The 15,881-nt window shown below is 43.1% G+C and overlaps 1 protein-coding gene across 1 annotated transcript in view; it reads left to right on the top strand.

The window, feature by feature from the left end:
* The first annotated feature begins 678 nt into the window (after positions 1-678).
* LOC129812837 (dnaJ homolog subfamily C member 17-like) overlaps positions 679-15,881 on the top strand; it is a 52,661-nt gene continuing 37,458 nt past the window's right edge. Inside the window, exons 1-6 of the mRNA XM_055864751.1 lie at positions 679-900; positions 10,910-10,979; positions 12,587-12,645; positions 12,779-12,866; positions 12,967-13,043; positions 14,263-14,389. Of these exons, the coding sequence (XP_055720726.1) occupies positions 817-900; positions 10,910-10,979; positions 12,587-12,645; positions 12,779-12,866; positions 12,967-13,043; positions 14,263-14,389 (505 nt within the window). The 5' untranslated portion in view covers positions 679-816. The remainder of the gene's footprint in view (positions 901-10,909; positions 10,980-12,586; positions 12,646-12,778; positions 12,867-12,966; positions 13,044-14,262; positions 14,390-15,881) is intronic.

Below are 15,881 nucleotides of genomic sequence, written 5' to 3' on the forward strand. Positions count from 1 at the left end.
TTTTTTAAATGATGTCCTAATATTACTGTTATATCTAGCGTAGCTGTAGACGAACGCACATCTTCACGGTTTCACATTTTACATCACTCTCTCGTTTAATGACATGTACACTCATTCTCACAACCCATTCATCCTTAAAACAGCACACTGTCGTAAACCATAACAACATACAGTAAGACTTACAGCACGTCGTTCCATACATAACAATTACCATATTATAATGGCCAGTCTGGTACAGTTTGTATAGGTAAATAAATATTACACTTTGACACCAAAAAGTTAATATTTGTTAATTATTTACAACATTTTCATATTTATTTATTTATTTTATTTTACCATTATTTTACCAGGTAAGTTGACTGAGAACACGTTCTCATTTGCAGCAACGACCTGGGGAATAGTTACAGGGGAGAGGAGGGGGATGAATGAGCCAATTGTAAACTGGGGATTATTAGGTGACCATGATGGTTTGAGGGCCAGATTGGGATCACAATGATATCCCAAATGGATCACTTTAAAGTCAGCAAAAACTATTTGAATATGCTACACTAGACCAAATAGATCAACATGCTTGCAAATATCATTGTAATTCAATACGTATCATTTTAAATCCACAATATCGTGCAAGTTCAATAATAAATGACGTGTAGTGCACTTAAACTACACCTCCCATAATGGTATGTTTTCAGGAAGTGAATGAGTCCGAATTGGAAGTTCGAAACGTTCAACCCATACGTGCTACAACAACAAACATCTTTAGGACGTTGATTTAACGTTTGTTTTGGTAGCTATTATATTGTACGAAAGAAAGATAACATGACAGGAAAGACAGCGAAAGACCTTTTACAGATGGACCTATATGGTCTACTGGGTATTAAAGACACAGCGACAGCGAAAGAGGTGAGTGATGGCTAGCTAGCAATACGGAGCTAGCTTGCTAACTAGCTACTTTAGATAACTAACGTTAACTAGCTAGTTTACAAACTTTGACGCCTTGTGTAACTTAGCAGTAGGTTAGTTAGCTAGTTGCTTTGAAGTTGGTACATAATAACATAGCTAAAGACCTATCTCTGCTCTTCCAAAAGGTGCTAGCACAGACGGGAGTGGGTTGTTATACTTAAGCCAGCTAGCTCTGATCCAGTCACGCGACGACAACAACGAGTTGCCTCTGCTGTGTTAGAGGGACGAGCACTTAGCCCTGGACCAGAGCTACTAGCTAGGTTGGTTATGAACAAAGCAAGCTAACGTTAGTTACCTAATAATTTTGTTTGGTCAGAATTTGTACGTCATGGATAATGTCATTAGCAATATTTTTACCAAGCCTGTAGGTCTTGTGTGTTCTAAGTAAAGTATCTTCAAATGGCCACTAAGTGGCGGCATAGTACTGTTCAAAATTATATGTATCTAGTGGTCCTATGACAGTTTTTATTAAGATAATACAGAGCCAGCCATTTTTTTGCCATTTCTGTAGATGTGGGTTATATCTGAAGGAAGCATGCAGATGAAGTGCAACACCTGGAGCAGATAAGATAAATCAGACTCATAAGCCAATGCATCATGTTGCCAAAATTAGACTGTGGCTTCCTTGTCTAGCACTATAAGAAGGTCCTGTTTGATTCTCCCAAGGGATACCAAGAAGTACTGGTTGAGCCAGTATTTGGATAAGTTCAAGAAACATATTATCTTCCTCAATATCTCTTATTGTTTGCCAATCAGAAATTGTATTGCAGTCTGCATGTTAAACAAGTATGCTTGATTGCTTGCTCAAACAGAAGGCTGCTCCACCTAATTGAAACAGAATGTAATGGGTTAGTCTGAATGACATTATGTGCAGACATGGGTATTTGGTTTGCTCTGGGAAGATTCCCCTTCCCTTGTCCTATTTTCCCTGCCCATGCTCCATGGGTGATAAGCCTGCTACATGTGTGTCCCCAAATCCAGTCATTTTCACGACCACCTCCGTGCTAAATTTCCAGCTCCTAAAATCTGCAGGCCAGAAGGAAATTAACATTGCTGCCAAATTGTGGGAAGAATTACATTTCTTAATTGGATTTCAAAGTCTCATCCACCCCAGAGGAGTATTTTAGGGAAGTTAGTGGTTGTGGCTTGGACAGAAAGAGTCCCTGAAATGGGGAGCTGAGTTTTGTGAGGTTTGCTGATGGTCAGGAAAGATAGTGAGCAGTAGTGCATACACCAGTGCGTGTGTGGGGACTGGTAGAATTTGTGAAACCAAGTGGTGTAATCTACAATGTCAGATGTCACAGTTGTTTTCTCCCACTGTTACACCAGGAGGACTGCTGTTTATCATTGAGAGAGGAAATACTCTTTCAAGATCATGTTAATGTGGGCTTGTAAACCATTCCCTGATGAATCTCGGCTTCCTGTTACTCCTCCTGGTTTGAATTACCTCTGTCGTTATCTCTGGTTTTGAAATTCCTCTCATTTTGGATTGCAGATCTTTTAGTTAGGGAGCTGGTGGCTTGGAACCTGTGGTTTATGCACATCACTGAGTGAATCATTATCTGGAGTCATTTTTGCCACAGAGTTCTCCTGTAGCTGACAGTTAAACAGGCCAGCTATCATTTTTCAGCCACATGCTCCTGCATATCAGCAGGGATAAAGAAGTGGCTGTTTTACAGGGGAAGGGAATAGACCGAACACAGTTTAGGCACCACAAATTCAATAAGATTCAGCAATGTGGCTGCCTGGTGCTATTTCTGTTGGCTAATAAAGACACAATATAGCCTACCTATAGTGTGACTGTTTAAAACGGCTAGGTTGTATACATATATCTGAGTTATGTGCAGACATTATTCACCAGCAGATGTCTTTATGGACTTTATCATGACAGCGCAGCGTTTACATGTGGCGCTCCTTCCTCTCCTTCTCATTGCTCTTCGTGTCTGGCTCCCTGACTGCAGTAATGTTAGGCCTCAGTGGCTAAAACAGCTCATGGTACTGTAGCTTAGCTAGCTGTGGGACTGAATAGAGTGACCCTCTGCCAGGCTGGCTGCGTTTCACTGTGCATCCGACCGTTGCACTCTGCTGCCTGCATCCATTCAGAAGACACTTTCCTCGGGTAGGTGAGTAACACAGCTGGCCCTTGGCAGGCCCCACTCATGCTAATTGTGTCACTGTCCCAAACAAATGTTCTTGTCAGGCGAGATATGTTCAGCTCAGGGTGCATTTTGGAAGCTGAACCGCAATTTCATCTTAGTAGACGTAGACACACACACACGTTCCGCTTTGTACGTCCGACCTCTGTACATATTTTATAATTTCCTTTTCCTTCTCCCCCTGCACCACCCCCTTCTCCTTCTTTCTCTCTCTCTTTCTTCCTTGCATGTGTTTTCTCCAGTGGATAATTTTCTAATAATGCCAGATCAGTGTAATTTAGGAGGATGGCCCAATTGCAGAGCAGGTAGTTAATCAGCCACCCATGTGGGTCCTGCTGTGGCTGTGTTGGGGCCAGTTGTCAGCTGTAATAGGCACTACAGACGGGTAATGAGTACAAGATGTGGGCATGCAGTAAAGACTGTGGCAGGCAGCGGGTGGCAGAGAGAGCCTGATTTCACCAGGCACCAACCATTAGGCTACTGTGTGCCTGCTGGTACTGTAAGTAAGTAGCCCACTGCTAAGGAGGGAGGGATGGGCTTGATTATCAAATCAAATGTCATTTTATGTCACATGTCCGAATACAACAGGTGTAGATGTTACCGTCAAATGCTTGCTTACGAGCCCTTCCCAACGATGCAGAGTCGAAAAATAGTCACACAAAAATGGCGTTATATACAGGGAATACCAGTACCACATTAATGTACAGAGGTACGAGGTATTTGAGGCAGATATGTGCATGATGGCAGGGTAAAGTAACTAGGCAGCAGTATAGTGTAAAAGTGTGTGTTTGTGTTGTGTGTGTGTGTGCGTGTGCGTGCGTATGCAGTGTTTGTGAATGTGTGTGGGTTCTGTGTGAGAGTGTCAGTGTAGTGAGTGTGTGTATAGTCTTGTGAGTGCATGGAGTCAGTGCAAGATAGGGTCAGTGCAGATAGTCCGGGGAACCATTTAAAGTAATTTCCACGTAAAATTACCCATGAGCACCAACGTGAAGTTCATAGGAGCCTGTTAAATTGGGTGTCAAATGAAAGATAAGAGTCTAACCATTATCCATCCTAAAAATAAGGAATAGACAAAGGCTTTGATTTCTGGTCAAACAGATGGAAAAGGGGTCTTAGAAAACATCTAGCAGAAAAAGTCTTAAATTCATTTACCTAAAACCCACATATTTTAAAGATATTTTCTAATTTCTCTCTCTCATGAGGGAGGTTAATGAAAGTTCACAGAAGTAACAAAGTAAAGGTAGATTTATCATAGTTAGTGTTTTTACTAATATACATTTTGTTTAGTAATTATTAAGTGATTAAAACTAAATTCTGTTTCTAAATCAGTAATTTCATTTCTGCAGTTGAATTTGCTACAATGGGAAAATCATAGTAGTCACAAACCGCAATGGGGTTCACAAGTTTAGTCAGCGTAGCACAGTAGTATAGTGTTGTCACAATACCAGAATTTTGACTTTGATACCGATATTACAGTAGGTTTAGTATCACGATACTCGATACCATCATGATACTCAATACCAAAACGGTGCCATGGCAAAAAAAGGCCTATTAGCCGAACTCCCAGAATGGCACTTTATCCAGACAGATCTTTTGAGTTCCATATCATCACATTTGAAATGTTGGATTTTTGTATGTATGCATTAATGTATCAATTATACAATCATGCAGTCAATTTGACTTTTAAATATTTTTTTTTACCAATCTTTCGACATAACATAATAGTAATAATTGATTTGAATGGTCGGTCTCTATTGATAAACTGGACAAATCAAGATGTAGCCTAGGCCTATTCACAATACAGGTGAATTAATATTCAATAGGAGTGTGTGCGTGCATTGAGTTAGTGAGATTGTTTTGGCTGATTTCACGGGGCTACAGATGAAAAACAATCTGTGTCCCCTCCATTTGGGACTTATTTTATTGTACTGATCAACAACATTTGCATAGAAGAAGCAATCTCTTATTTTATAAATGTGCGTGCTGTCTCACTCACAGTTTGAGGCTCGAGCAAAGATGATCTTGACTGGGAGTGATGTGAGGTGGGAGAGACAAAGGTTTTTGGTCACAATCAGCTTTGTAATCATCAATATTTTGTGTTATGGTTACCATATTATCACAAACAAGGTACTAGTGTAGTAAATTGATCTTAGCTTAGCTGTAAGTTAGCTTGGAAAGTTAGCGTACAAAGCTGGAAGCTACCTTTATCCTCTTGCTTTGTAAAGTGTTCTAGCCTGTAATGGACATTTTGGCGAACAGTAATTAAGTTGCGACATTTCTACATGCCGTGTTGCATTATTCAAGTGTCTTAAAGCTGCAATATGTACTTTTTTGGGCGACCTGATCAAATTCATATGGAAATGTAAGTTATTGAAAGCAAGTCTAAGAAGCGGTAGATCTGTTCTATGTGTGCTATTTCTATGCTTCCTGTTTTTTAAGTTTAGTTTTGTACACCAGCTTCAAACAGCTGAAAATACAATATGTTGGTATATGGAAAATATATTTCAGTGGTTTAGATGGTACAATGATTTTCTACACTATACTTGAAATTAGGAGAACTATTATAATTTTAGTGCATCTTTAACTTCTTGGTTTTGTTTGGGGGCAGAGTTCATTAAAATTATAGCCAAAAACAGAGGGAGATTTTACCGAAATTCTGTTATTAAACTTTGCATCTGCGCAGTTCTTCCAGTAAATGTGTTTTTGTAAAATGAAATCAATGTTTTTTGTTTGGCTACATTTTAAGTGAAAAATCCGTTACGGTGCAATTACCCTTAACAATTTAGTGGTCTTATGGCTATTTAGCAGTCTTATGGCTTAGGGGTAGAAGCTGTCTCTGAGCCAGACGGTAGCAGAGTGAACGGTCTATGGCTTAGGTGGTTGGAGTCTTTGGCAATTTTCTCAGGCCTTGCTCTGATACCACCTTTATATAGAGGTCCTGGATGACAGGGAGCCTGGCCCCAGTGATGTACTGGGCTGGCCGCACCACGTCCTGTTAGTCTTATGGTTAATTTGCCCCTTTAAGAAGTCTCATTCTCATAATTTATTTAAGATATCCAGCACTGGAAAAACAGTAATGTTTTTTTAGTTGCCACTGCTATTGATCCTCCTTACTCAAGAGGACCTGTCCCGATTTGAGATTTCTACTTTCCCTTATCACTGAATTAGCTCACTCTTTAGTTGCCACATTGGCATGTACAGATGACCCTGGGTCTACCTCAATTGGTGCTTGCGTGTTACATCAGTGATGGGACCAATGATGTATTTAACTAAATTCAGGGCTAAGGGAGCAGTATTCACTTGCCAGCAGTAGATGGGGGAGATGGGGGGACCTGGCACTGGACTGGTCTGGCTGGTCTTATGGAGCCCCAGTGCCGAGCACAGCACTATGAAACCCACAGTCAGTAATCCCCAAGAGGGTGTCCTTCTGCTGTTGGAGTGCTTGCACGCATTTACCAAATAGGCTGTTATTAACACAGAGGGGATCTCTCCCCCACCCCATCCTCCAGCCCCTGAGCCCAGTTCTTCTCAAGGCGATGAGAATAAGGGCCTCTGTGGAGCTTGTTAAAGGGAGGTGAGGTAACCACTCTGAGGGATTTGATTTACTGACGGTGTTACAATTACTAGCGTGGATGTTTTTCAGCACAGCGTGCTTGATGACAGGTTGCTCTTGTTCAAGAGCTCGGTAGATGTCCGGGCAGCTGGAGAAACCTACTTTGACCTTACAAAATGACATAGACACGTAAACTTATCAGATTGGTCTGGTGATGGCCAAAGCCACTATGTGAGTTGAGGTCACAACCTGACCTCTCAACCGGCTGATGTGTTTCTCTTGGGCAGTGGCAGTAACTCAGGAGCTTCTCATGACGTTCAGCTCGCTGCCAAACAGGGCATACACCGCTGACTCACTCCTCGGCTGAGGTAATGTGCTGAACTCTGGGGGGGAGATGAAGAGTAGGATTAGGAGGTGGTCCAGGAGAGGAGAGACAAGAAATGCAGCAGAGCAGAAAGTGATTGGATAGTAGAGGTGGTAGGAGGCTGAGGGGGAAGTGTTGCTGCTTGAAATAGTTCTACTGACCTGAATGTTACTGTATGTAGGAAGCTCTCTGAGTGAAGGGCTGTAATAATGTGTAGCCTCAGAGCGATCCCACCCTGTCTATCCCTCTCTGGACAGCACACCAGGTCCAGACCAGGATAGGCTCATCCCCAGATAGTTAAAATGTCTTCTCTGACTGCTGATGCATTACCACATCCTCTTCAGTTCACTAACAGCCAGTCAGTAAGCCGGTCTGCGCTGTCTATTTTGGCACATTCCTTAGATACAATAGTGCAAAAAAAAAATAGACACGCAGGGAAACGTTGCCCGGAGTAGATGGCGTCCTATGCAAAAGTTCCAGACATGCAGAACAGAAAGGGTCCCTTGATCTATCCAGTTGTACTGGACAGGTTCTGATTGATTGGCAGCACGGGAGAGATGAGGTTGTGGTGAAAGGGGCGGGGCTGGGAATTGCCAGGGACCTCAAAATACGACATTATCATGATTTAATTTTTGTATTTATTTAACCTTTATTTAACTAGGCAAGTCAGTTAAGAACAAATTCTTATTTACAATGACGGCCTAGGAACAGTGGGTTAACTGCCTTGTTCAGGGGCAGAACGACAGATTTTTACCTTGTCAGCTCGGGGATTTGATCTGGCCCAACGCTCTAACCACTAGGCTACCTGCCGCCTGATACTTAGCTGCTGATACAATCAGAGGTCGACCGATTATTATTTTTCAACGCCGATACCGATTATTGGAGGAGCAAAAAAGGCCGATACCGATTAATCAGACAATTTTTTAAAATGTATTTGTAATAATGACAATTACAACAATACTGAATGAACACTTATTTTAACTTAATATAATACATCAATAAAAATCAATTTAGCCTCATATAAATAATGAAACCTGTTCAATTTGGTTTAAATAATGCAAAAACAAAGTGTTGGTGAAGAAAGTAAAAGTGCAATATGTGCCATGTAAGAAAGCTAACGTTTAAGTTCCTTGCTCAGAACATGAGAACATATGAAAGCTGGTGGTTCCTTTTTAACATGAGACTTCAATATTCCAAGGTAAGAGGTTTTAGGTTGTAGTTAGTTCTATAAATACTATATTATCTCTCTATACAATTTGTATTCCATATACCTTTGACTATTGGATGTTCTTATAGCCACATTAGTATTGCCAGTGTAACCGTATAGCTTCCGTCCCTCTCCTCGCTCCTACCTGGGCTCGAACGAGGAACACGTCGACAACAGCCACCCTCGAAGCAGCGTTACCTATGCAGAGCAAGGGGAACAACTACTCCAAGTCTCAGAGCGGGTGACGTTTGAAACGTTATTTGCGCGCACCCCGCTAACTAGCTAGCCATTTCACATCGGTTACACCAGCCTAATCTCGGGAGTTGATAGGCTTGAAGTCATAAACAGCGCAATGCTTGAAGCACAGTGAAGGCAAAACACACGAAACACACGAAAGTGCTGTTTGAATGAATGCTTACGAGCCTGCTGCTGCCTACAATCGCTCAGTCAGACTGCTCTATCAAATATCAAATCATAGACTTAATTATAACATAATAACACACAGATATAAGAGCCTTTGGTCATTAATATGGTCGATTCCGTAAACTATCATTTAGAAAACAAAACTTTTATTATTATCGCATATACCCTGACTCTGCGTGCAATGAACGCACGAGAAGTGACACAATTTCACCTGGTTAATATTGCCTGCTAACCTGGATTTCTTTTAGCTAAATATGCAGGTTTTAAAAATATATACTTCTGTGTATTGAGTTTAAGAAAGGTATTGATGTTTATGGTTAGGTACACGTTGGAGCAACGACAGTCCTTTATCCACGAATGCGCACCGCATCGATTATATGCAACGCAGGACACGCTAGATAAACTAGTAATATCATCCACCATGTGTAGTTAACTAGTGATTATGATTGATTGTTTTTTATAAGATAAGTTTAATGCTAGCTAGCAACTTACCTTGGCTTCTTACTGCATTCGCGTAACAGGCAGGCTCCTCGTGGAGTGCAATGAGAGGCAGGTGGTTAGAGCGTTGGACTAGTTAACCGTAAGATTGCAAGATTGAGTCCCCGAGCTGACAAGGTAAAAATCTGTCGTTCTGCCCCTGAACAAGGCAGTTAACCCACCGTTCCTAGGCCGTCATTGAAAATAAGAATGTGTTCTTAACTGACTTGCCTAGTTAAATAAAGGTGTACATTTTTTTTTTAAATCAGCCAAATCGGTGTCCAAAAATACCGATTTCCGATTGTTATGAAAACTTGAAATCGGCCCTAATTAATCGGTCGACCTCTAGATACAATATATATTGAGATTCTTACGATGTATTGCGATTTAATACTGCAATTGTATTGCGATTTGATGTTCCAAACATATTGCTCACCGTATGTCTGCTGCAGAGAGATGAGAGTGCATGAGAAAATTAGTTTTGATCAGTCAAGGAAATAAGTGCTGAAAACATGTTGGCTCACGTGAAGAAGGAGAACAAGCTTTAAGAATAAGTATACCAGTGTTTTGGTACAGATACAGCTGACTAGCACCAGCTAATGCTACCTAGCAACAAAAAAATATTTGTAGTCAAAGTATCAATATAATTTTGCAATATGTAACTGTATTGATTTGTCCCGCATCACTAGAAAGGGGGGAGGTGAAAGCATGCAGAATGCTGGCAGGGCTGATTAGGACGGGAGGTCTTCATTGGGCATAGAGGAGCGGTTTGAAAAGCTGGGCACTGTCTCTTCAGAGAGCTGCTTTCTCTCTCAGTGGGTCCTGCTTCCTCTCTGGAGAAGTAGACATCGCCTAATGAAAAACACATTGTCATTAACTCGCCCAGAAGAACCCAAGAAATGCGGTTAACATTCCAGAGAACAACTGAGTAAAAAAAAAGAAGCGGACTAAAACCTGATTTTTAAGATTGCAATGCTCCAAAGTATTTTTCCCCCCTAAGTTTGTCGCTCATATTTTAAAATGTTTTGGCTTGAGACACAAGATATTAATGGCTGCCATCCCAATTTAGTGACTGACAATGGTTCACTGTTTGTGTGTTATTGTAATTTTTACATTTTACATTTTACATTTATTTATTTTATTTTAATTTATTTCCTCTGCTGTCAATCCATATTTATCCTTCTTGAAAAAGTTGTCAGCATTAAGGTGACAGCAGTCAAGATGTGGCCCCAGTGAAACAGAGCCTAAACTCCCTATCAACTACTAAACACGTTTCCACCCCCTGTACTGTCATATCAAACTTCTACTCATATTTTTGTTATGTTTCCAGGAGACCATCATTTTTATACACATTTCACTTTTCGGGCCAGTGATGGCATGAAAAAGAATAATCGTGTTGGAAATATATTTCAGAGATTCTAGATTGGCAAGATGCATACAGCGGTTTTGGAATATTCAGCAAAAACAACTCTGAAGGCATTCTTTCGAAACAACAACCTAGTACAGTCTCTACCACAAAGTCCAACCAAGGTGCACAAAATGAAGAACTAACTGCATGCATCTACAAAAATATTCATCCACTCTGGGGGCAGTTAAAAACAACAACACAGTGATAGAGGATCTGCCCATTGCAGGTTATTGGTTTCAATAGAGAACTGAACATAGTGGACTGGGACATAATGTGAATAACAATGTGCTGACCTAAGTCCATGCATACTAAAAGAGTAAACACTCTGACTCTGATTTCATTCTCCCCTTTTTTTCTGTAGATCAAGAAAGCCTACCGACAGAAGGCCTTGACATGCCATCCAGACAAGAACCCAGACAACCCTAAAGCAGGTGAGTGAAAATGACATGGCACGATGTCCATTTCTCCTCACCTCGTATATCGGCCTTCTGCCTCTGCAGCAGATTGTAAAACCTGAACTTCATCGACACTAGCTACGTCCATCATTGTGACCTGACACGCTGAGAGAATATAGTGTGTGGGTATTTGGTGTCTTGTATGACTGGGAGGTTAAGATGGGTATTCATGTGCAGTGTGGCCCTGTCAACAGGCACCATGCTTGCATCTCCTCTCCTAACCCACACCATTACATGCTGACATCTCCTCCACGAAACCCTCTAGAGTCTGACCTTGCTGCCAGATGGACCTCCATGGCTAACCAGAGCAGAGGCTTCCCACAAGCCCTCCAGCCATGCGGGCCAGCCCAAGCCAGACAGCATGACTAGCATTTCCCCAGTCAGCCCCTTTGGCACTCCGCGGCTTGTCGCCAACAAACGTCAACAATCAGTTTCGGAAGGTTCAGTATAATTCTGCGTCAGGGGAAAAAAATCACTGTGGCAAAGGCCCATCGTAAGGCATGTTTTAAAGTGAGGTTTGTGCGGTTGCTGGATTCCTCTTACTATTCCTGATTAAGTCAAAAATGGGAAACAAGGGGGTAATGGGGGGGCTGAGTGGAATAAAACAATGAAATTTACCAGAAATGAAAAGGAGACGTTGAAGAATGTTCTCTTTCACATCTCATGCACCCACTCACACGAGAGGTTAAGAGCCCTGACACTGTAGCCCCAAGGGATGGGGGGGTCAAGTTCCACCCCCCCCCCCCATTTTGCACCCCCTGTGCTGTAATAGTCTGAGCTGCTCCGGCCAATGTGGCAGTCCAGCAGGCTTTCATTCAGCCAGCTCTGCTCCATGTGCGTAGGTAACTTGACCCTTCCACTTCCACCACAGTCTCTAGCCTTCTGTTTGTGTGCTGCTTTTCTCACAGGGAGTAACAGTAGAGGTTCGTTATATAGAAGGGAAAAAAACTCCCGTGAGTGATTTAAGCGTGCAGTAGTGGGGCTGTTATGAGCTGGGGGTTTGCGGTGCTGGGGGGGTGGATAGAGGCGAGCTCCGGGGATTTGTGTGGTACTTTTGATTGACTCTGTGGCCCCGTAGGGCTCGCAAATGTGAGATGGATTGAGAGGTCTGGGTGGATTTATGTGGGGAAAAGTGCGATTGGATCATTGGGGAACCAGGTTTTGTCAGACTCCAGGCACATTTTAACGCAGGAAATGTCTCCGTTTATGTCAGCCCCGGGTCCTGCGTTGGCAAGGAGACATCACAGAGCACACGCCTGCTCGTTTTTTGAACCTTGCCTCATTTCGGTCCTCTCCTCCACACGCAACACACAGCCCCCCTGGTCTCTCCTTCTCTCTCCTCCCCTCCTCTCACCTCCCCTCGCGTGTTAGCAGCTCACTAAGGTATCATTACCTTGTGTTGTTAACCTTTGTCCCATTTGGTTGCTGTTTTAAAAGCTAACATTCTACACATGCACTATGGTCCCCTTAACCACATCTTAAGTCCCCACTGAGCAGGTCTATGAAAGAGTGTATGTTTCTATGTATTGTACAGTATTTATTATCTCTAGAACATGACAGTGTCCTTGGTGTTTCCTCCCCAGCTGATCTCTTCCACCAGCTGTCCCAGGCCCTAGAGGTGCTGACTGATGCTGCTGCAAGGGTAAGACTCTCTGTCTGTCTGATACTCACCCATTATCCATACCCCCCCCCCCCCCCCCCCCCCTCCAGGCCCTCTTTCCCTCTTCTCTCCAACTGTTCATCACATCAGACTGTCCTCCTCTCTTCTGTGTCAGGCTGCTTACGATAAGATCTGTGCTGCCAAGAAACAAGCGGAGGAGAGGAATAACAAGCTAGATGCTAAGAGGAGGAAGATCAAGCTAGGTGAGACCTCAAACCTGTGCCATCTCAACAAGCACTTCCCTCAGTTACACAAAACTGCCGATTTAGGATGATTGTGTGTGTGTGTGTGTGATTTTCACAGACTTGGAGGCCAGAGAACGCCAGGCTGAGGCCCATAGTGCAGAACAGTTCCAAAACACCAGAACTCTAGAGGAGGAGGTAAGAAAGATGCAACCTAGTTTCCTACTTTGACCCTAGAACAGATCATACAGGCACGTTTCACTTGAATGCTAATCCCTCATCTACACAGTCAGGTGGCTAAAACAATCGGCATCCAGGAGGGTGGATGATGCAGAATATACAACACATGCTCAGCTCACCTGCTCAACCTCCTGAATGCTGCACCGCACACAGTCAGCCCCAGAGTACAGCTGTTCCAATCACTGGCTTAGTGAAGGTAGCACACACAGCCACCTCTCTATTCTCGGTCCCCACACCCTCTCAAACAGCTGAGCCTACCACTGTTATTATAACGCACACTTTCCCGTGTTTCTCTTGATTGACCTTGAAATTCACTAAAGACGTGGGCAAACAACAAAGCTGCAGCCATATCTCATATCTATTATTATGAATTCTTTTTTTTTCTTTACTCGCCCCAATTTCGATCTTGTCTCACCGCGAGGTCACAGGTCGACTCACAGGTCGAGTCACGCGTCAACTGAAACATGACCCGCCAAACCGAGCTTCTTAACACCCGCCTGCTTAACCCGGAAGCCAGCCGTACCATTGTGTTGGAGGGAAACACCGTTCACCTGATGACCGAGGTCAGCCTGCAGGGTCCCGGCCTGCCACAAGGAGTCGCTAGAGCGCGATGAGCCAAGTAAAGCCCCACCGGCCAAAACCTCCCCTAGCCCGGGCGATGCTGGGCGAATTGGGAGTCCCATAGGGCGGCGCACAATCACGGCCGGTTGTGATACAGCCTGGGATCGAACCCGGGTCTGTAGTGACGCCTCTAGCACTGCGGTGCAGGGCCTTAGACCGCTGCACCACTCAGGAGGCCATAGAAGTGTTTTCATTCCTTGCCATATCATTATTATTTCCATTAGGTAACATTGCATGACTTGATACACTTTGCTCATAAAGTCAATGATAAATATAAGGTTTGGGATACTTTTTGTGTGAGTCATGATGACTTGCACTCAGCCTGTTAAATGCATGTAGTTATGGGTCGTGTGTGTTGTGACTGACTGACTGGGAGTGATCACCAGTAGGTGGTAGTATTCTATTGAGCTGATGGTACTGCACCGTAGCTGGTCTTTCAAAAAAAAAAGATCAGATTTTATCACTGGTACTCTAAGACGCTTTGTGAATATCGGCCCAGAACCCATCCTTGGGAGAATGATGTTCCTTGTTAACCCTGGGGTTATTGTTCTGTCAGATTGCACGTCTGAGGGAGGAGGGCTCCAGGCAGCTGCAGGAGGAACAGAGGCTGATCAAGGAACAGATCCAGAGGGAGAGAGAGACACAGCTCCACCACACAGGCACATCAGACTACACATCTACAGGTACTGCACTCAACCACACTATGTATATATAAAGGCGGAGGTAGCGGTCCTGCTGCTGGGTTGTTGCCCTCCTACAGCCTCCTCCACGTCTCCTGATGTTCTGGCCCGTCTTCTGGTAGCGCCTTCATGCTCTGGACACTACGCTGACAGACACAGCAAACCTTCTTGCCACAGCTCGCATTGATGTGCCATCCTGGATGAGCTGCACTACCTGAGCCACTTGTGTGGGTTGTAGACTCCGTCTCATGCTACCACCAGAATGAAAGCACCGCCAGCATTCAAAAGTGACCAAAACATCAGCCAGGCAGCATAGGAACTGAGAAGTGGTCTGTGGTCACCACCTGCAGAACCACTCCTTTATTGGGGGTGTCTTGCTAATTGCTTATAATTTCCACCTTTTGTCTATTCCATTTGCACAACAGCATGTGAAATTTATTGTCAATCGGTGTTGCTTCCTAAATGGACAGTTTGATTTCACAGAAGTGTGATTGACTTGGAGTTACATTGTTGTTTAAGTGTTCCCTTTTATTTTTTTGAGCAGTGTATATATATATATATATATAAATATCACAAAAGTGAGTGCACCCTCACATTTTTGTAAATATTTGAGTATATCTTTTCATGTGACAACACTGAAGAAATGACACTTTGCTACAATGTGAAGTAGTGAGTGTACAGCTTGTATAACAGTGTACATTTGCTGTCCCCTCAAAATAACTCAACACAGCCATTAATGTCTAAACCGCTGGCAATAAAAGTGAGTACTTTACAAGTAAGTGACCCCAAACTTCTGAATGGTTGTGTGTGTGTATATACACACACACAACCATTTAGAACCATTTATATATATATAAGCATAGGGCGCCAGTGGCGGGGTCACGGTCCACTCCTCATATGCACCCCCTGTGCTTTAACAGTCTGAGCTGCTCAGGCCAATGTGGTACTCCAGTGCCCGTAAAGAACTTTATTCTTGAAATGTTGGTGATGTAACAATACGAGAGGGCCTCTGACAGTTCATTCTCCTTCTCTAATTCTATGCTTCTTTTTTTTGCCCCTGGTGCTGTCTGTCAGACCCACTGCCAATCCTGTCTACTGAACCAGGCCAGTCAACAGGGCAATGAGCGGCCAGTCGGACATATTTTATACAGTACACAGCCCGCCTGGACAGAACAACAATGGCCTGTCTTTGACTTAGAATTTGTTACACTATGTTGCTTAGGAACACAAAACTGTTTGGAATATTAGTATGAAATACCTATTTTTTTCCTTTGGCAAAGAAATGACTGAACTACATAATGCAGACCTAACAGAAACATATACAGCTTCATCATCTGGTCGTCTAGTATTCTACCTCTTAATATCATATTTGCATTTGGGGGGAAAATATGCTGGTTCTGGGCTGTAGCCATGATAAACCGTTGTCTAAATGTCTAATAAAGGGATTTGATGGAAGTCAAGGTTGTGGGAGATGAGGTCTTGGCCTGGCCCCTCT

Source organism: Salvelinus fontinalis, chromosome 16 (assembly GCF_029448725.1).
Source record: "Salvelinus fontinalis isolate EN_2023a chromosome 16, ASM2944872v1, whole genome shotgun sequence".
Taxonomy (NCBI): Eukaryota; Metazoa; Chordata; class Actinopteri; order Salmoniformes; family Salmonidae; genus Salvelinus; species Salvelinus fontinalis.